This window comes from Nelumbo nucifera, chromosome 8, assembly GCF_055504915.1.
Source record: "Nelumbo nucifera cultivar China Antique chromosome 8, China Antique-T2T, whole genome shotgun sequence".
NCBI lineage: Eukaryota > Viridiplantae > Streptophyta > Magnoliopsida > Proteales > Nelumbonaceae > Nelumbo > Nelumbo nucifera.
The window spans coordinates 27,692,594-27,713,479 of NC_142656.1; the positions used below are offsets into that span (position 1 = coordinate 27,692,594).

At 36.4% G+C, this 20,886-nt stretch overlaps 1 protein-coding gene across 1 annotated transcript; it reads left to right on the plus strand.

Moving 5' to 3' along the window:
* The first annotated feature begins 16,435 nt into the window (after positions 1-16,435).
* On the plus strand, positions 16,436-17,728 carry LOC104605357 (transcription factor IBH1-like 1). The gene is made up of 2 exons (XM_010270088.3): positions 16,436-16,576; positions 17,021-17,728. The coding sequence occupies exon 2, from the start codon at positions 17,023-17,025 to the stop codon at positions 17,584-17,586; it is 564 nt and encodes a 187-aa protein (XP_010268390.1). The 5' UTR covers positions 16,436-16,576; positions 17,021-17,022; the 3' UTR covers positions 17,587-17,728.
* Positions 17,729-20,886: the final 3,158 nt, after the last annotated feature.

Consider the following 20,886-nt stretch of genomic DNA (forward strand, 5'->3'; position numbering starts at 1 on the left):
GTGACGTTTATAAACATTGCCAGAAGTGTCACTTTTGACGATGTTTATAAACATCGCCAACATTGCGAAAACTCTTTGATTCAATAACGTCTATAAGCATTGTGAAAACGCTTTGATTCGCGGCAGCTGTCAAACATCGCCAATTGTTTTGTAAACGCCGCGGAAAGTTTCTGCAACACAAATAATTGTGACATTTGGGCATATGTTGTTGAAAATTTTCCACGAATTTTGAGTGGCTTTCGATGATGTTTAGGTAACATTGCCAAAAAACGATTTTTTTTATAATGATTTTTGGCTTCTAATGCAATTCACATCGCTCCTTACCATGTCGAGTAATTCTCCCCTATAAGCAGAGACGAAACCAAGATCGCACCGGGATTGTCGGATGGATGCAGGTAATAGGGTGACGTCGGATCAATATCAAACATGGCTGACGACGGTGACATTACAGCAGTGTAGAATTCCATCGATGCAGAACTCAATCAACAATCTGATACCATATCAAAAGCAAAGAGAAGAGAAAGGAATTCTGTGTATATGCTTAATCTTAGTTATATATATATATATAGCTTGTCATGGGTTCAAAGAATTTGGGGGCCCAATTCGAACTAATATTGTAAGAACTAATAAATTATGATTGTATGCCCACATCAGTTAACTATTCAAATTATATATATTTAACTCGAAAAGAAGCGACAGAGGAAGAAAACTATATATGAAGTGTGTTGGGTTTTGATCTACAGGGCAAGGACATGGATCTATAGCCATATTTACCTTTAAATTGCCACATACTTTACATGTTCAAATTTAAACAATGGACACCCACCATTAAGCATGCTTTTTATTGTCTTCTAACTTATAATTCTCTAGGAATGATTTAGAGTTTTAATCATCTAATACTAAACCCTTTTCAAAAAGCAAGCCATTATGAAATGGCCCCACCTATTCCCTCCAACACCAACCTTATTCATGGGAAAGCAAGTAATTTACGTGGGTATATTTGGAATTATAAAATTGAAACATGTATGGCTGGTAAGTAGGTGGAACCGTGGAAAGCTCCAATACAAGTAGGGCAATGTGGCTAAGGTGGTCTGTGTTGAGGTAAAGGGGAATTGTAAATGGCACCCTTCTCTCTACTATCAATTCTATCAATTACACAAATTAAGGCCCCTAGGGCTGGCCATGTGGTTTCCCCCCCCCCAAACCCAAATCACCCTCAACCATGAATTGGAGTTCTTATATCATGCACTACAAGTCATCCAAGGTCTCAATTTATAATTCCAAATGGCCCACAAAAAAGGGCTTATTTTGGACTCATAGGAATTAATTTTTGCCTCAAGTTAGACTTATAAATGAAAGATGAAGAGAACAATTGGAGCCATTTGGGCCCCCCTAACCATGTGGAAGGTTTTTGCATTGCCTATATTTCTCCAAGTCAAAAACAATCAAGGCAACTTCTAAGTAGCAACATGGTTTGTCTCCCTGAAGGGTCCACACGTTCCTCTCAACAACTACCCTTTGTATTCACGGGAGAAATTTGAACCGAGAACTTCTGCAACTGTTTAAAATAACTCATTTTTAGGCTCTTTTCAATCTAAAAACTAATTCTCTGAATCAGTGTTTTCAAAATTTGATCTGGATAATGGTTTTTGGCCGGTTTTTTTATTTTTACCTTTAATTTTTTTGTCAGAATAGGTCATTCATTTGGACCAGGTGATTGGACTATTGGACCTGGAAACCGGAACCCAGAACAGTTACCTGCCAGGTCCGGTTTTAATCTTGCCTTGAATGGGGAAATCACTTTGAGAAGTTCCAAATAGGGTTTGGAGATGACTGGACTCCAAAGTGAACACATGGCCAAATGAAAAGGATCCCTCATCTTAAATATGTGGCTGAAAAGCCGGGTTCTGAAAACCCTCATAACTTCTTGCCACCTATCACTTGTTTCAAGCGTTAATGATGCGTTTGACTGTCCGAACTAGTAAACTAATAAGTTAGGACTGAGAACCTTACCCATTAAAGAAAAGATGAAGACTACTTGATCCTACTACTGTACTTTAATCAGTTCGACAGTGGAGAAAAGTTTTTCTTCTGAATTTCACACACAAAACAATCCCCAGGTCAAATGGTTAAATAGTCATACTGTATTTCTCTGCTTCAAAATGGATGTACCAGATATAAAAACAAGTTCAGACGTCACTGATCAGAACAAAGACTTTGAATGCATTGATCCCACACTATTTTGTGGTGTTGCAAGTGCGTCTAGGACACACAGGCTAACCATACCCAACTCTTAACTTACTTGATTTGTACTAAGAACAATAATCTCTTCTGTATAGTTTAGCTTGGTGCTGAGCCCACAGATCAGGAGCCCCACATGTGGTGATGAACACATGGGTCAAAGGGATTGGTCATTTGGATTACACCCAATAAAACCTAGGGACCCATCAAGCAAAGAATTGTAAATTGACAACAGATTTGATAATCAGAGACAGCTTGCAACGTGTCCAAGGCAAAGGTACACTGTAAGTGTTCAGTGGATAATCTAATTTTGTGGAGGGAGATGAGTCAAGAGCTTCGATAGAAAGAAAAGCTTTGGTGTGCAAATGCAAACAATCTGAGCAGGGAGTACAGGGCAATATTCTCCTCCAAGCATTTCCATAGTAATGCGACAAACAAGGAAAGGATTTTGTCCAATAAGGAAGAAAAGGGTGTCCACATGTTCCCTTCAAATTAGGAACTCAGGCATTGAAGAGTACCAATCAATCAAGAAGACTCTATCACATACTGCACGTGTGTGGCATTAAATTGGAACCCAGGAGAGATAAAGACGTTCACATGCTTTTCAAGACCCCAACCTCCAAAAGAAACTCTTGTTTTATGAACATGGCCCCCCTTCTCTCTTGTGTCATATGACCTCAGTCTCTATCCGGCTAGGCTGTCCTTGGACATTTTTGAGAGCATCCTACCACAGAAAAAGACTCAAAATGTCGATTTATATTTCACCCTTTCAAACAAACAGTCACAGATGAGAGTAAGTACAATACAAGTAGAGGAAAACCCTAATGTTACCAAAGTGAATCTCAGAAGGTCAGGACTAGACATGTGCTTGATTTGTACTTGGTGTTTACTGTACCAATGAAGTCAATTGACCTAAGCTTAATGTTATGGGCTTTAACATTTTCATGACAAGTGAAAATGAAAAATGAAAGGGAATTACTTCATTATTTTAGCTTCTCCTATTCCACTACTTGGGTATCTTTCAAGGATAAAGACAACCCAAATAACCACTTATTATTATTATTAATTATTTCACGAAAAGGTGAAAGACCGGAATTCCTCTTTAAAAGGTAGGGCAAGGTTTTGATCACGGGGAGATCAGAGGCCTAGAAGTGTTTGCTTTCCAAGCATGATCTTCGCCTTTTTGTGTATGTGATCTTTGGTCCTTGATTGATTGATGGATTGATTTATTTTATTTTTACCAATGGGAACTGTTTCAAGTTCTACCTTACCTCTACGTAAGGTAAGTGAGATATTTTGCAGTTTTACTTATAAATGAGTTCCCTTTAATCAACTGTGGAAGCGCCAAACTCTCTCTCTCTCTCTCTCTCTCTCTCTCTCTCTCTGTGAGTGCGTCTCTGCCTGTCAACGATGAGAAGACGGTGGTGTTCCTATCGGAGAAAGAGGTGGTTGTGCAAAGAAAGAAGGAGAAGGGTGATGGTTCTTCCGATGAGCAGGAAAACCATAAGATCGCCCATAGAAAGGAAGCTCAAGAAGCTCGAGAGCATTGTACCCGGATGCAAGGAGTTGGACGTAGATGCCTTGTTCCGAGAGACTCTTAATTACATACTTGTTCTAGAGTTTCAAGTCAGCGTTCTCACCAGTCTTCATAATCTCTATGGTCTCTAACAATATGTGATCTTTTTATTTGCTACTTCTTCCGAGTTTGAGTCTATTATTCCATTAGCTGCGTGTCTTACCAGATGTAATTATTTAATGGAAATTTCTCAAACTTTCCTTTAAGAAACTGATCAAAGTCTATCGACAGATAGCTAGAGAGAGGAGAAATGGAAATAGGGTTTGTTAAAACATTGCACTCTCTCTATTTCCAAGTTCTTAAGATCAAACGCAGGAACTTGCTTATAGCCCGTTGCTTGTTGAGCTTCTTTTTGTTTCAGTTGTTGTAGCACAAATTATAAATTCTGAATCAACTAGTATATTCAGCATCCATTACTTTCGGTGCTATTCTATATTTGGTGAGACACCTTGTTTCATGGTTTGTAGGGCTCCTCCAACCGTTCTCTTTATGTTAGAGAGGAAATTATGGGTATATCAAAACTCTAACAGATTTTTATTTTTTTCGAAGCCATAGATAAGGGCAAAAATGAAAGAAGGCAATGGAATTGAGTGATTACGATAAGGTCCCATTATTTGCACAACCTGTCTAACATCATGTTGGGTTATGATATTATCGATTATTGAACTGTTTTTCCTTGTGTTTGATCTCTCTTTTATTACTATTAGTATTGTAGTCTGAACCTCCAACCAAAAGGGTTTTGCCTACCTTGAATGGTAAGTAAGATCCAAGCACTAGCCTACTGGGTTGCAGAAACCGCAGTTCTGGACTTCCACCTCAGCTCCGGTGACCAAATTAATGGTATAATACGCTTATCTCCAATTGACCTGAATTTATTACTAATCCTGTCTGATGGATCATGGATGACAAGAAACCGTTGTATCAGATTATTGGAACCATTTGGTCTGTGGACAATGATGGGATTCAATTTGAGCTTGTAGAATAATCAAAACCAAATTGCTGTTCAACTACGAGAAACCAACATGTGCAATTTATAAATCGTAACAGATTTTATGTCACTTCTTTTGTCGTTTCAAAAGAAAAGTGGAATGACCATACCATTATCCAAACACAGACTAGTTAAATTCAGGTAGTTTGGTCTGATAGCAAATTAAAGACAGACCATTTAATTTGTATAGTAGAGAGGCTGTGGTACAGAAGGTTCAATAGTAGTCTGAATGAGAAAACTATCTTGCAGATACAGTTCAATGGTACCAGGTTTGTGACTGAATAATTAAATTGAACCAAAACAGTATATCATATGTTCAACTTCGCTTAGTTATGGCAGAAACAAAAACCAAGTATACTTTAATCCTTTTACAAATCGAAGGTGCCATTTAAAATTAATCTTTTGATTTGGGTTAGGACTTAGAAGCAGAAATTAGATTCATAATTTCATATTCCTTCCCCCATCAAACCTAGTCCGAGGCATCTTAGTTTAAATCTATATATTCAAGCTGTTAAAGCTGATGATCCTAAGGTCAGACACTCAGACTCAACACCTTTTTTGATAACATTGAATTGATTGAACTGAGTGTCTTACTGCAATGTCTTTTAGTGAAGATGGTTTTACTTATGTGGTGGTTGTTTTTGTTTTGTAAAAACAAAATCATACAAACTGTCAGAACCCCTGCCCCCCCTGATGGTTTCATGGCTTGTTCAATTAAGTACTACTACTACAGCCAAAATATGTGTTACCACATTATATATATTCACTAAAAGACAAAACAATAAGTTATTTAATCAGCCACTTGTGCCTTTATCAATTAGTCCCCTACTATATATTATTCTATTGTTCTAATTACAATTAGTTTACAATGACATTTCCTTTTATCTATTTAATTTGTAAATTATCTAGGAGTGTAAATAAAACCATTAAGAAGAGAAAGCCTACACAGAGAGAGCACACGACCAATCTATTTTGTTTATTTTTATGATACCGGAATTGGGTAGTATATTTGCAAATCCATTAATTTAACTCCAATGCATTCTTAAGAAAATGGGGTTTGATAAATTGTTATATATCGAACCGAACTCAAGCCACACCTTGAGCCCACTAAACCTAAAAATGCATAAAACTTGTGGGTTAAACAAACTGATCAAATTCAGCTTGGCAAGTTTGATTTGAACCAGTTAGCAAGTAAGATGCAATTGCAAAATTAAGCTAAAGTCCACAAAATGATATGTCAACATCTACTCAACAAAGAAGGAAAATACCAGGTCTGCCTTATGGGCATTCTTGGTTCACTTGAATTAAACTATTAACGATAATTTTTGCCTAGGCCCACGCTTTTTCTTTGGATTTTGAGAGGGGAAATTTGTCAATGAGATTTTGGTTCCTACTGAATAAGATATTCATGTTCTTTTTTCATGAGAGCATCATGGAAAAATTCTTTTCCCTAAGTATCATTTATCCAGGTAATTGATATGGATAAATAATTTTCCCATTAGAAGAAAGTTGTCAATACTTGGATGGAACAAAACTGCCCCTTTTAATAATAACTCTTTAAGGCAGAAATAGGAATTTTGTTATTTACCTGAGAAATAAAAGAACATGCATGGGTAAATTCATGTATCTGCACCTGGACAAGTAACTTCCTAAAAAACCAACAGACCTCATTGTTTTTGTTTTTTCTTTTTTTTTTTTTTCATTCCAGTTTGCTTATTACTTGTCAACGGAAAACGAAATTTGACACCGGTGATTGAGGAGAGGAGTCAGATGCAGTTGGCATTGCAATCACCATCGCCCTTAGAATGGCGAAAACGACTGGGAAGAAGATGAAGAGAGCAAAGAAGGCAAAACAGAGACATGGCGGGGCATCCGTCAATCCATTGTTCAACAGGACGAGAAGGGATGTTGTGCTCATCATGCTGCTACAAAAAGAGGGGTTCTGTGACGATACATGTGGTTGATTGTGATGTTAATATGAAGACTCACCATAGTCCACAAACGTCGTTGTAGCATATTTTCTTCTATATATTCCAATTAAGATGTAAGAAGATAGACGAGTTAGTCTAGTCTTCCCATGGATCCGACTGGCCGTGACTCCATTCAGAATTTGGATCTCTGTGACAAATTAGGAATCGGCCATGGTCAAAACCCAAAAGGGAGATGGCTTCTAAGCTTACTACAAACCCAAAACAACACATTGTATTTCTTCTTGATCCAACCACAAGCTATAGAAAAGAAAATTTGTTGCAGTGTCAATTGCAGAAGGTCTAGACAGATAAAGGGTTCTCTTTCGGGTTTGGATCATCTAGACAACTATCATGGTCCATTCACCTAAGGAGGACACGTTTAAGCAGTAGATGAATACGAGCAGGATGATATGATAGGGTTCTTGTAATTTATGCCCAATCACCATCGGTAAGAAATACTTGTCTATCGTCCAATCATTGTAGAGTCTCGCTTCGGAACTTTGCTGCATGTACCCCTGCTTTTGTGCCCAATGAGGACGAACATTCATTCTACGGTTGTGCCCAAACGTCCACATTAAGAATGACGTGGCATATTATCATTGGGTTATGTTGTAAAATTAGTAATTGGATAGGAGAATGGAATTTATCATTTTACATTTTCCGAATTTGGAGAGTAAAAATCACTCTCGACCCCTACAAGCATCTGAATATTGTATAGTGTATTTTATTGGCAGTAGAGATAATAAGTTTAGTGATATATTCAAGGCCATCTTTATTGGAGTTTTTTTGAAAGATCTTTTGGTAGCTAAAATACGTATTGAGTTTTTGCATTAAGATCTCAGTGGTCTGAAGTCCGTTTGGTTAAAGTGTGTCTTTTCATATATTTTCTTGCGTGAAGTTGAATAAAAAAATGCAACAACTCTATTTGGAACTTTTCAAAAATCACCCGTTTTAGACTTCTCACGTCTTTTCAATGCATCGACTTTTGACAGTTAGATCTACTATGAGCCAAATGAAAAAAGACTGAATCCTAATCTGCCAAACTTGTAAATAACTAACAGACGGCATAAAAAGACACACCAAACTGCATCAAAATAAAAGGAGGGAGTTCAGATTCTTGTCTTTGAATCTTCTCTCCAAAGACCAAGAATCCACTTGTTTATTAATGGTATAGATGATACATGCACATCTACTTGTTTATTAATGGTGATGTTTTGATGGGCGTACTGTCAACATTTATCTGTGAGAGTGTGCCCATATGGTCATCACTCTTTGATTAAAGTATATATATACATCTCTCTTATATCGGATTACTGTCACCCCTCTTCCTAATTTCTAGCCAATGGAATTGGGAAAGAAATTAAAACGGAAATGATCTCTTGATATCTTTGTGACACTTTTCCATTACTTTTCTCTGTTCTGATTCTTTGTCGTGTGACAGAGAAGAAGGTACATCAGTATTTAACAATTTCATGGGTGAAAATTTACCTGTTGATCATATCATGTATTGTGGAACATAAAATGATGTAATAAGTGGAAAATTTTTCACCTTCAGTTGTTTGGTTGCAAGAGGGAGAATAGTGGGAAAATTCAGTTTCAACAATTATTGATTAATTAACTAATTAATTAATTAATTAAGTAAGCAAATAATTAATAATATTTTATTATGAATTAATAATAAAATAATGTTTTAATTAATATTAATTACTAAATTATGTAATTACTTAATATTTTCTTGCTAATTTATGAATAATTAATAATTAATTAAAAATATTTTCTCATTTAATATTTTATTACTAGCTATTAATTATAATTAATTATCAACTAATATATTAATTAGTTATTAAAATACTTGTCAATTAATTAACGTTTATTAGTTTTTATTTTCAATGGCATTTTATAATTAATAAATGTTTTTAATTAATTAATATACTTGTCAATTATTTATTTTAATTTATTTATAAATTAATTTAACTAAATTTTTATTAACATTTGACTAAGTAATTAATAATTTATTAAACAAGTTACCTTTTCTTTTTCACTTGTTTCACACCAAAATGGTGTGATTCCACATCCCAAGACTACCCATCGTGCAAGCTCATATAGAGACGGTCTCCTTGCTCGTAGTTCGCTGTTGGCCCATTGTTGCCCATTGCAACTTGGCATTTAGGGGGCATTCTTTTTTTGGATTTTGAGGGGGTAAAGTAATCCCATTGACTAAAAATTCCATGTTCATTTTTCAGATTAATGTGGGGACCAAGGAAAATACATCTCCTATGTGGATAAATAACTTTTCCACCAATGAGGAAAGTTGCTAATACTTGAATGGGACAAAAATGCCCCTTTTAATAATGGATTTGTATGACTAAAATGGTCATTACCATATTTACTTGAGAAATAAAAGAACATGGGTAAATACACTTACTCGAGTAAGTGTTTCTTAGGAAAAACTTACCCAAGTAATTGCATTTACCCGGGTAAATAACTTACCGAAAAGCGAACAAGGTCTTAAGCAAAACTCTCTCTCTCTCTCTCCCCTAAGTGATTAAGTCTCTAATTTTTTTCACTTAGGTAGGAGAGAGATTTATGTTTTCTTGGTTCGATTTGGTTTCATGGTAGAACCTACAACCTACCCTATAGGGGTCAGTTCCAAGTTTTTGGAAAAGGTTGGTCATAGTCTTTATGGTTTTGAGGTCAATTCTAGGGTCTATCCGTGGAACATGTTCTTTTTTTACTCTCCCCCTTAAAAAAAAATGAAGCATGTCCTTTAAAAACTTGATTTTCAATAATGACAATATATAGTTTAAAACTTAGATTATCTTTATTAATTAAATTGAGTAATTTTAAATGTAGATTATCGTAATGTATTAATATATGGTTCAAAATTTGTCATTATAATTTAAATTTTGTAAATATTATTTTTTAAATTATTTATTATACACATTCAAATATTAAAATGTAAGAAAATGATCAAACCACTTAAGTAACTCAATAGTAAAGTGAGATCATGGCTTTTGTAACCATGAGTACTTGGGTTCAAATATTCACACCCTTAAAAATATTTTGGGGTTTATTTCAAGGCAAGCTCGATTCCAAACCTGGTTCCACTAAGGTTAATTCATCAAATCGGTTTGGGTAGGGTAACCCCGTAGACCATGGAACTGACCTAGGTGGGGATCGGTTCAAAGAATTTAAAACCAGATCTTAGCCTATAACAGATAGGGTAGGATCGGTTCAAAGCCAATTTGAGATCAATTCCATTCGGTTCCAAGTAAAACCTACGCATTTACTCACCCCTCCTCTTAGGCACCCTATTTGTTTTAGTTTTGAAATTAGATTTTAGAACATCATCACTCATGAGACTAAGTCAAAGGGACACCGAATGCCAATTGATTTGTTAAAATCGCCACTTATTAGCTAACGAAACTACACAAGTAGCCAAGTAGGTTCTAGATTTTTAGTTATATTCATAGATCTATATAGGCCTATTTATAATCCAAAGACATGATTCAAATAAGATATATGTTGACATAATGGATCAAACTAAAATCACATTTTATAAAATCCAATGGATTCTTATCAAATTCGAATTTACTAGATATTTTGTATTGAATCAATCAAATCTACCCCGCCAAATGATGATTGGTTAAGTTGGTAAGTTAATTAGCAGGTTTTTCTAGCAGAGACCCAAATTCGATTCCTGCAATCACCAACTTTAGGGAAGGGGGTTATTAGTATCTCAAATGGCCCTTTGGGAGATTTGGGCCTCTCCGGCCTGGCCCGTTATTTTTCAGACCACGCTCGGGCTTTCTCAAGTAAACCCAGCTTGGTACTATTATATATAATAAAAACATATATTAATTATATTTAATGAATAAATAGGGGCTGGACTTGGTCTTAAGATCAAGACCCGATAGTCGGTTTGGGCTTGGGCTTAGGCCTGGACATTTTTTTGAACCGATTCAACCCATGAACAAGTCTATAAATACACTAATATAAAGCCCAAAACCAATCACAGAAAACTAAACCGCATAGCCAACAGAGAAACCAACGCTATAAAGACACCAACAACCACACACCAATCAGTTCAACTCCCAAGTCATCTTCCCTCTTCCTCTTTTTCCTCCTCTACGACATGCTAGGACCATGCTGTCTCTATAAAGGCGGCCCACATTGCTCTATTCCTCATTAAGAAGCCCATACAATGAATCCTTGGGCAATGCTTGACAAATAGACTTTTGTTTCAAATCCTGAAAGATTTCTCTCCACCAATGAAGAATAGGCCCATCATATTTCCCATATGAATGTTGCTCTCCAGTCTCCACCTTTCTTTCTCTACTGAATAAGTCATCACATTGGTCTCTATTGCATGAGGCATCTCCTGCAATGCGTCAGAATTAGCCATCGTAGGTCCTAGCTAGCTACCCTCATCGTTTGCACCACTCTTTAACTCACCAGTCAAAAACATAATGTTTTATACTCTACATATTTGCATTTGTATTCCTTCCAAACTGAGCCTTAAGAATTTTCAGTCGATTTCTCCAAGTTCTTTGATACTGACCAAACCATCCACTTGACCAGATTTCTCAAGAGCTGGTCAGACCTTTATATATACTTTTTGAAATTACAAATTTAAAGGAACATATTCGATCTCTCATGGATCTGATATACATATTATAGCATCAACTATATCAGCTTGATATTTAGATTACTCTGTCGATATATATATATATATATATATGTATATATATAAATCGAGCTTTGAACAGATTCCCTTTTTATGCTTTAGCTTACAAATTTGGGATATCAATTTCCTCGAGTAATTTTTCCTCCTTTATGAATCTTTTCTCTTTTTTCTCTTCTTTAGTACTCTTTTCACAGTTTGGCTCAAGACATTAATTGTATAACCCAAGAGTTGGCTCTTGGCAATCTGAGATCAACTCCTTATCCTCGGAAATAACTCAACCTTAAGATTACTCCTTGTTTCATGAGTCAATTCCTAAAATTCATTGGTTGACTTCTAGCGTCCATCAAAACTTAATTCATATTTCATCCCAAGAGTTTTCTCCTACCATGATAGGGGTCAACTCTTGAAACCTAGAAGCATTTATAATTTTATATATCATTTGATCAAGGAGAACTTAAGAAGGATTCTAGAACCAGCAAGGTAGGAATGGGGTTTCGATTCCCATTCTAGAGTTTGACAAGAAGAAGAAAATAATAACAAAATATAATCAAATATCATCATTTATTAAGAAAATGTAATATAAAAATATTATTAAAGTAATAATAAAAAGCAATGGTATTATTTATTAAACATGATTAATAATAAAAATAATAATAGTAATATTTAAGTATAAATAAAACCATAATATAATTAAAGTAATAATAAAAATACTAACATATTAATTATTAAATAATGATAAATTAACTTTAAAATAATAAATAAAGATAATAGAATATGAATAAACTAATAATAAATTATCAATAAAATTAATAAAACTAAGAATAAAATACTAATTAATTATAAAATAATAAAAAAATAATAGAATATTAAGAAAATAATATAGTAAAATAATAAATTATAAATATAATAATATTATTAAAGTAATAATGAAATAATAAATAGTTATACAAAATTTAAAATTTTCAGTTGATTCTAATTCCAACTCCAAATGAACCAAACAACAACAATCAAAATCTGATTCTGATTCTAATTCTAATTCTGATCATGTCTACAACCCAAACGGGACCCTAAAGACTTCATGCGGATGTTGCGTGTGTTCAATACTTCTCCGACTTTACATCAATATATCATCAAAATAGACTACTAAAAACTTCCCTAAGAATGGTTGTAACAACTATGCCATTACTCACATGATTGTGGAGAGTGCATTGGAGGGACAGACATGTATAACTAAACATTCATACAAGCCTTCTTTTGTTATGTAAGTGGTCTTCCATTCATTTCCGTGACTAATGCAGATTTGATTGTAACCATTCTTCAAGTCAAGTTTGGAGAAGATCATTGCTTGGCTCAGCTTGTCTAACATCTCCCCTAGGTGAGGAATTGACAAACGGTACTTAACAGTGATTTGTTAATGCCATGACTATCAACACACATTCACTACGAACTATATATCTTTCTTGGGAACAAATAGGGGCAGTATAGCACAGGGACTGAGGTTGTGTTGAATGTGGCCCATATTGAGGAGCTTTGGATTTGGTGTTGCAATTCACAATGCTTCTTGAAGCTTAGGTTTTGCACTCTACATATTTGCATTTGTATTCCTTCCAAACTGAACGTTAGGTTGCTTTTGATTGCAATGCAAACAAATTTGTATTGATCCAAACTATGACAGTGCAAATGATTTGAGTATAAATTATTACTTATTTTTGTTTCAAATTTTAGCTTTTTTTTTATTGCAGTAAAAGTAAAGTAAATTAAGACATGAAGTAGAATAAAGTAAAATCCAAAACAAAACTAAAATCGAGAATTTGCAATTTTTAATTTACACTTTCGTGCATTTGTATTCAAAAAAAATTGCACTGCAACCAAAGATATCCTTAGTGAGTCACTACAAGTCAAGCCAACGCAATGTAATACTTCTTCACTTCTTATATGTATTCACACTGATCAATGAATGTTAATCCTTTTAAGCTTGTTGTTTGTTACATTTAGGACCTTCATATTCCAACAGTCCCATGTTTCAAGCTTTACGACCCGTCATTTAGTGGGTCCCAAATGAAACACTGACCATTCAAAAAATTGCATAGTTTGATGATTTTTAGTTACCTGTTTGGGCATTACTTAGCTAATTCAATTTTTCATTTTTTTTAATGATAGCTCTTTCTTTTCTAGAATTTTAGACAGTTTCCTTCACCATCCAATTAAAATTCAGTAAATCCTCTAACTCTTGCTGTTTTTTTGACTCATATGACCTACAGGTTAGACCTTCCGAGTGGTGGGTCCTGATGCTCCAAACAGGGGTTAATCATGGGGTGCCACGTGCCAAGCCAATCTATGGTTCTTTGCAACTAATTAATTAATTAAACCATAAAACTAGAATCTTAACACAAGAAACAAGACACGCACCATATATTCTTTCACTATATTGCAAACAAACAAATAAATATAGGATTCATATCTCACATCAAAGATCCTGGTTTGAAAACTAGCCACTGAAGCAGTTGGAGACGGCGGTCACGGCATTATAACGGTATAAAAGGACAAGCCGTTGCATTATATAATGTAATATAATAGCCCTAATTATACCTTCATAACCGTCATTATCTTGTTATTTGCAGCATCTTAAATCTTAATTAGCTAACCACCCTTGTTTAGAAAGTGATTGTCGCTGTAAGCGCCGTTATAAACCGTTATATATAGTGGTGTGAAAGTGAGGATCAAGCACTGTTTCTGATGTTCATTTGGTCGTCTTAATAACTTAATCAAAGACGAATTGAAGTTGCTTGAGTAAGAAAGAGGGGGAGGGGGTCCCTAGAGTACCAAAGAAGCGACCAACCACCCATGTTTTAAGGGCAGCTATATTACTAATTAAATGGATCCTAATGGACTTTTGGCTGTAAAGTTAGTGCACAAAAGAAAACAATCAAGGACAAAGCTATCCCTCCTTTCACAACATTGGGGTCATTATTTTCTGTTATTAGCTAAAATAAATAAGAAGCAAGTAATGTTTTGATTCTAGATCATGCGATCATGACCGTCCAATTGGTCTGATTCATGGGTTGATGGACCCATGTGAGCAGTGATGAGGCTTGATAATACATGATTATTTCTTAAGCAATCTCTTCACAAGGGTTTGCTGTTTTTGACAAAATGGGCTATTCTTCTCCTTTGGGCTCATAAAGAAAAGAGGTTTTTTTTTTTGGGATGCCCTCATCATTGAAGCTTGTATGACTGTTGAGCTTTGTTGGGGCAAGGTGGGAGCCCATCCATGTGTTCACATGTGTACTCTACAGTGTTCATGTGTGTGTGCGTGTGGACACGGCCATTGCCACATAAATGAAACACATACATACAAACAACTGGTGGGTCCCACCACAGTGTGCAAAAAGTGCGGAGTGGGAGGAGTTAACCACATTTTCATCTCATAAGCTCCCAACACTGAGTACGTACAAGTTGAGTGCAAGGGTGAGCGCAAATCACGGGCGTTGACAGTTTGACACTCCTCCTCAGCTTACTTGCTCACTTGGTCCTGCCTGCCTGCCTGCCTGCCATAACCCATTCAACTTGTGGGTTCAGTCACTTGAGTCCATGTGACTGGTGACACCTAGTACACTCCTAAACTGCAGTGGCTCAACTCAACACTCAACCCAATTCAATTTAACTCATCATCTCAGCCTTAATCCCAATTTATCTGGGCCCCTCATACCAATCATGTCCCCTCAAATTTACTTAATCTTAAGCAGTGTGCTTTGCTAAATTTGATTAATAGAGAATCGAGGGTCAGGGTTTGTCTGTTAATCACATTGACTAAACTTTGATTATGAGGTAGATTAGTTTTAATTCTCCAATGAGAGAGAGTATACCCAACTTGGGTTTTCAAGAAAAGCACTTATTCTCTTGCATTGTGGAAGTCACAATAAGTGATGATAAAATCTAGAAACCAGGATCATCAAAGTCTGTTCCTGGTTCAAGAGGTCTTGTACATGATTGATAGAATGTCCAAATGGGAGAGTACAATTGCCCATGTTCATCCGACTCACGATCAAGTGGATGGATGTGCGTGTTTGCGCTGGGAGGAGAAAAAGAAAGAGAAAGTGAGAGTATTCGAAGTAGAGTGAGGTGAGAGAGAGAGAGGGAACCGTACATCACGGCCACTGGATGCATGTTAGTTGGGTTGGGAGTTTTTTATTCTCGAGATTTTCAATACAGTTCCAAGAGATTATCCATCGGTCCATCAGATAAGATTGTGGTTCCCTATAAGATAATCAGCCTTACCCACTAACGTACGGCTGAGATCAATTGTATGTAACACCTCAGTCAAAAAAATTTTCCCAAAACTAGACGTGCATTTCTTCCTGGCCAGTAATGTCCAATTATTGAGGGAAAATCTGTACTTGGAGTTGTGTGGAGACTCTCCATAGTCCACAGATTCAAGACTTCCATGTGGACACCATGTGGGAATTTGATTCAGCCAAGATCAGTGCACTAGAAAAAAAAAAATTTTCCCCCTCCCTTGTGGGGCCCATCCACCACAAGGCATCACCATGTTTCCCGGGTCCTGCCAATCACAAGTCACACCCCTCTCTTTCTCCTCATTATCAAATGGGTCCTAAAAATGATGTAACCACACACACTTAGAAATGTAATGAACCCCCCTAAAACCCCCATCTCATCCTTTGATCATCATCTGGGGCCTACCATCTCTGTCCCATTTTGATAGTCCCTTAGGTTTGTGTAGTACTGTGAGAGTGTATAAACTATAGGAGGTTTCAAGGGGAGCTTTATTGTTACCATAAAAACTAATATTTTAATATCTAGGGCTTGGGTGGTGGGCCTTGTGAACCATGTGCATGCATGTGGTGTGTCTATCTCTCATGGGCCCACCACTTCCTTTCTTTGTGCAAATAAATGGGCTTTCTACATATTCCCCCCAGTGCTCTCTCTCTCTCTCTCTCTCTCTCTCTCTCTCTCTCCTCTCCTGTTTTAATGTACTTAGGTTGGATCTCTAAAACTGATCGTCTCTGACTCTCTACGACTTCTTTACTCATGATCTCCTGATTTTCTAATTTCTATATCCGCTCGTTCGATTGAAAAAGGATTTAGCAAGAAAGGTATGTAGAATTTTCTCTCTTGACCAAAGCTAGCCATGAACATTGTTCCAGACCAGATTCCACCGGCAAACTGAATTCATGTTCCTTGTTTTTCAACTACTTTTATTGATTTTATGATCTTCTGTGCAATCCTCGTTTCTTTAAACTCGGTTCTTTCTCCCCTGCAATTAGACTTCACCTTCCGATCAAAATCCACTTCAAATACTGCATCGTTGATCGTAATCGTAGGTCAAATCCTGATTTCATGAAACTCAATTCTATGTTCTCTTTCCTGTAACTTACCTTCGCCCTCATGTTATACTGTATATTGTATGAGAAAGCAGTTAACTGTAAACCAGACTCTTAACATATATATGTATCCTTTAGAAGTACAGAACTCCTTATTTTCCATGCTTAATAATTAGGACTCATTTCTCGAATTGTTTATTTCATAACTTTCCACAGCCATGGCTTCTCCTAGTTCTTTCAAGCAAGAGCTCCTCAAGAAATGGGTTTTGGGTCTGCAATCCTGTTGTTCAATGGCCAAGGACATGGGCATCTCGGAGAGAAAGAAAGCCATCAAGCTGTCGGCAGACCTCGCCATGGCTTCTGCCAGAGATGGAAGGACATGTTGGAGTCGCGCAGTGATCGCTAATGCATCGAAACAAAACGAGAGCAAGATCCTTGTTCAGAAGATATTGGGCAGTGAGTGTGAGAGGCTAGTGAAGGCATCATCAATCGGATTTTCCTCATGTAACAAGAGGTTCACAAGCAAGAGGATCTTGAGAAGGAGCTGCAGCAGCCTGCGTAGGATTAGAAGAAGTGCACCCAAACGAGTGCAAGCGAGCTCCATCGCTAAACGGATGGTGAAGAAAAGAACACAACTGCTGAAAGGTCTTGTACCTGGGGGAGAGTCCATGGACGAATTCTCTTTAATAGAGGAGACTCTTGATTATATTATCTCTCTCAGGGCTCAAATTGATGTAATGAGATGTCTTGCTGATGCCTCAGAGCGCTTGAAAAGCCAATAAGGTCTTTAATTTCTCTTTCTGTTTTTGATTTTATTTTCTTCTTCCATATTAATTAGCTAGACAAGATGGAGAAGAATAGAAGACTATATAAGTCAGGCATGTACAGATGAACTATATATATGTCAAGCCTAGCTTCTGTTTCCTTCTTTCTTCTCATTTTCCATTTTAACTCATACAAAGTTTACAGGCCCATTTTCTCATGCTTTTGGCTTTAACCTTTTATGATGGAAAGACATTCCCATTTGGGTTTCTCTTCTTTTCTATTGTTTATTTATTGTTTTGCTTCTGTGCCCATCCATTGTTTCATTGTTTACAGCTGCGATTGAACTGGTCTAGAAAATATGAAAAGAAAAACTTGGTTTGTTTCTTTTCATGAAGATACTAAAAGAAACAGCTTTAACACAGCTGGCAGGAAAACAAAAGCTATTGGCATCATATAATAAGAAATCCAATACAAGGTTCATGCATCCTTTTCCTTTCTTGGCGCATTTGGGGTTTTTATAATCATCCTGGACCGTGATTCTGGCTTAAATTTTTCATTCTAGTCTCCGTAGAAAGCAACAACAAAATCAAATCCAATGTAGATGGGGAGATTGATAGGGAGGGGGTGATAGGGAGAGAATACAATTGAATTTCTTTCCATTTGAAACAATTTCCATGGATATGGGTTATTGCTAATTTCTCTGCTAATTCTGGTGGAGGAAATTGAGATGGTTTTGAATTATTGTGAAGTGAAAATAGACGAAGCTTGGTGTTGACATGAGATCAGAAGGAAACGCCAAACTGCACACGCCCGTGCATTGCGGTTGTGTAGGATATGTGGTGATGGTGACAGCAACATGGGCATGGAGATTTTCTAAGTTATAATACTACATCGGAGGTAACAGCACATCAATCACAAGTATCCAAGTTAAAGCCTCCAAGCTGTTTAACTTTTCCTCTCAAAAAGCAAAGATATTTTCTTTCTTGTATGGGTTATCTGGGTAGGTTTAAATCCACTGCCATGAAACTCCATGATGTTAGAGCATTGTGATTATCCGGCATTCTTGAAAATTGTTCCTGCCATGTTTGAACCAAATTAGATTTTTCATCTCAGTACATCATGATGAGTTAATTCATTTGATTCGATTTTCTTCTTTGTAATGATAGTAAATGATGGTATATTATAATCCATATTGATTACATTGGACAATATATTTGTCAAATTTAGTTAGAATTAGACAGAGAGCCTTGGTGTCTTCTTTGGTTCTTTTCCTTTTTCCCTTAGATAAGATGGACGTTTTTCAAGTTTTCATCTTCTTCCCCCCCGCCCCTCTTCTCACTCATACACAGATCCACCAAGTGTTTATCACTATGCCAGAAGCTAGTTGATGGTTAGAATACAACTTTGTTTCTTTATTGTGGGTGGAGATGTGTTAAACTCTGTAAATAATGCTGGGAGATTTTAACATCCCCATCCGCAATAAAGAAATAAAGTTGCGCCCTCACCATCAGCTTAATATTTTGGTGTGTTAAGCACTTGATCTATATATCTAAAATGTTGTATCTGAATCCCATCATACGCCCTTATCCAAATACACACCTGAAGCTGAACTCCTAGGTGTTTAAGTGGTTTAGCTAGTTACTATTCCTCGGTTAAAATTTCACATTGTACATGAAACCTAAAGTCTACTTGCTCTCCACATACATTTCTCCTCGATCTCAATAATGGCTTGCTAGTTCCAAATAAGATGAACCAGAACATGCTATTCCCTGCTGTGCTACTACATTTTGGCCACCAAATATGGAATCTAAGGTTTTTCTCTTCAGAGTGGATGATGGATCAAGTTGATATTGTGCTAAATTACGTGCTTGCTCCTCATTTTTTCTTTTTTTTTTTTTACTTTATCTTGAGGCCTCACACAAGTTCAGATGTCGTAAAAAGTATGCTATCATGAAGCAACTCCTCAACTACTTTGAATTTCATCCTTCTGGTGCTAGTTCTCAATCTTCTTGTGCAGTTGGTTCACTCAAATACTTGGATAGCAGTCTCCTTTCAATGCAAACTTTTCGGCATTTGATTGATGACTAGTCATTTTACATTATGTTGCAGTCTCTTCAGACATACCACATGTTGCTTGCAAAGATTTTCATGCCCAAGAACTGTATGGATACATTTAATGGGGATAAAAAGTAGATGACCAAAAGGACAGAGTTGTAATAAAATATCAAAAAGCTTAAACCACATATTGATTCCTATGGTGTAGGAAACACCACGTCCAAACATGCACAGGCAAAACGACTACACCAAAAGAATGTAATATGTGGTTCAAAACTCAAATGGAATAAACCTTATGGCGAATACATCCATGCCGATGCCTTTGTTGTTCACCAGTGACTGACGTTGAAGAGGCATTCCTTATCATCATTTGTCCTCTAACATGATTAAGGCTAGGGTGCTGCAGGAAGGAGAATTTAATGAATGTTGCTATGGCTTTGAAGATTCGTTGAGGTGGGAGCAATTGGTGAATTCTTATTGCAGTTTGGTGAGGGTTGATTCTGAATAGAGAGCAAATGCACCTTGATTGGATAACGTTTAACTCGTAATTAAAGGAATTCCAGATAGAATTTGGATGCTACTCCTTTGTGTTCTCAACAATTATATTCTGTTCAGTCTGGAGGGTCTAAGTCTAAATGAGTTAAGTAGATGAAAACAATGTGACAAACTATTCAAGTTCCAATAGAAGTGAATGTCTTACATTGATCTTCTTTAGGGTAGTAGAGCATTAATTGTAGGAATTTTAAATGGTAAGGCAAACCCCATTCAAGTTGTTGAAAGGGAAGCATTAATTGAAATAAAACCATTCAAAACAGTGTTTGGTTTGAAGGAAAAAGTAGGGAAAGGAAAGGAAAGGTAGGAAAACCTTTACAAACCTTGTATGAATTTCCCTACCTTTGCTTTCCTTTCCCCACCTTTTCCTTCAAACCAAACATATAGCCTAAGGGAAAAGAAGCAACAAAAGCTCAAACTACTTAATAATGGTTTGTCAACACTCTTGTCAAGAGAAGGATCGGATAATTTGTCTCACCATTACCGAAATGATCAAGTTGCCAACCTATACTTTACTGTACCATGCTATGGTTTTTATGCACATTTCATCAAACAAGTTGCTTTAGACTCACAGCTTTTCTCCAAGTACTAGACAAAGTTCTAATTAGTGACTTCAATTTTATCTTATCTAGGAAGATGCAGGGAAAGGGATTTCCAATGGGGAAGAGGGTCTGATCCCCTCTACCATAGGTTTGCTTATCTAGGTCTGA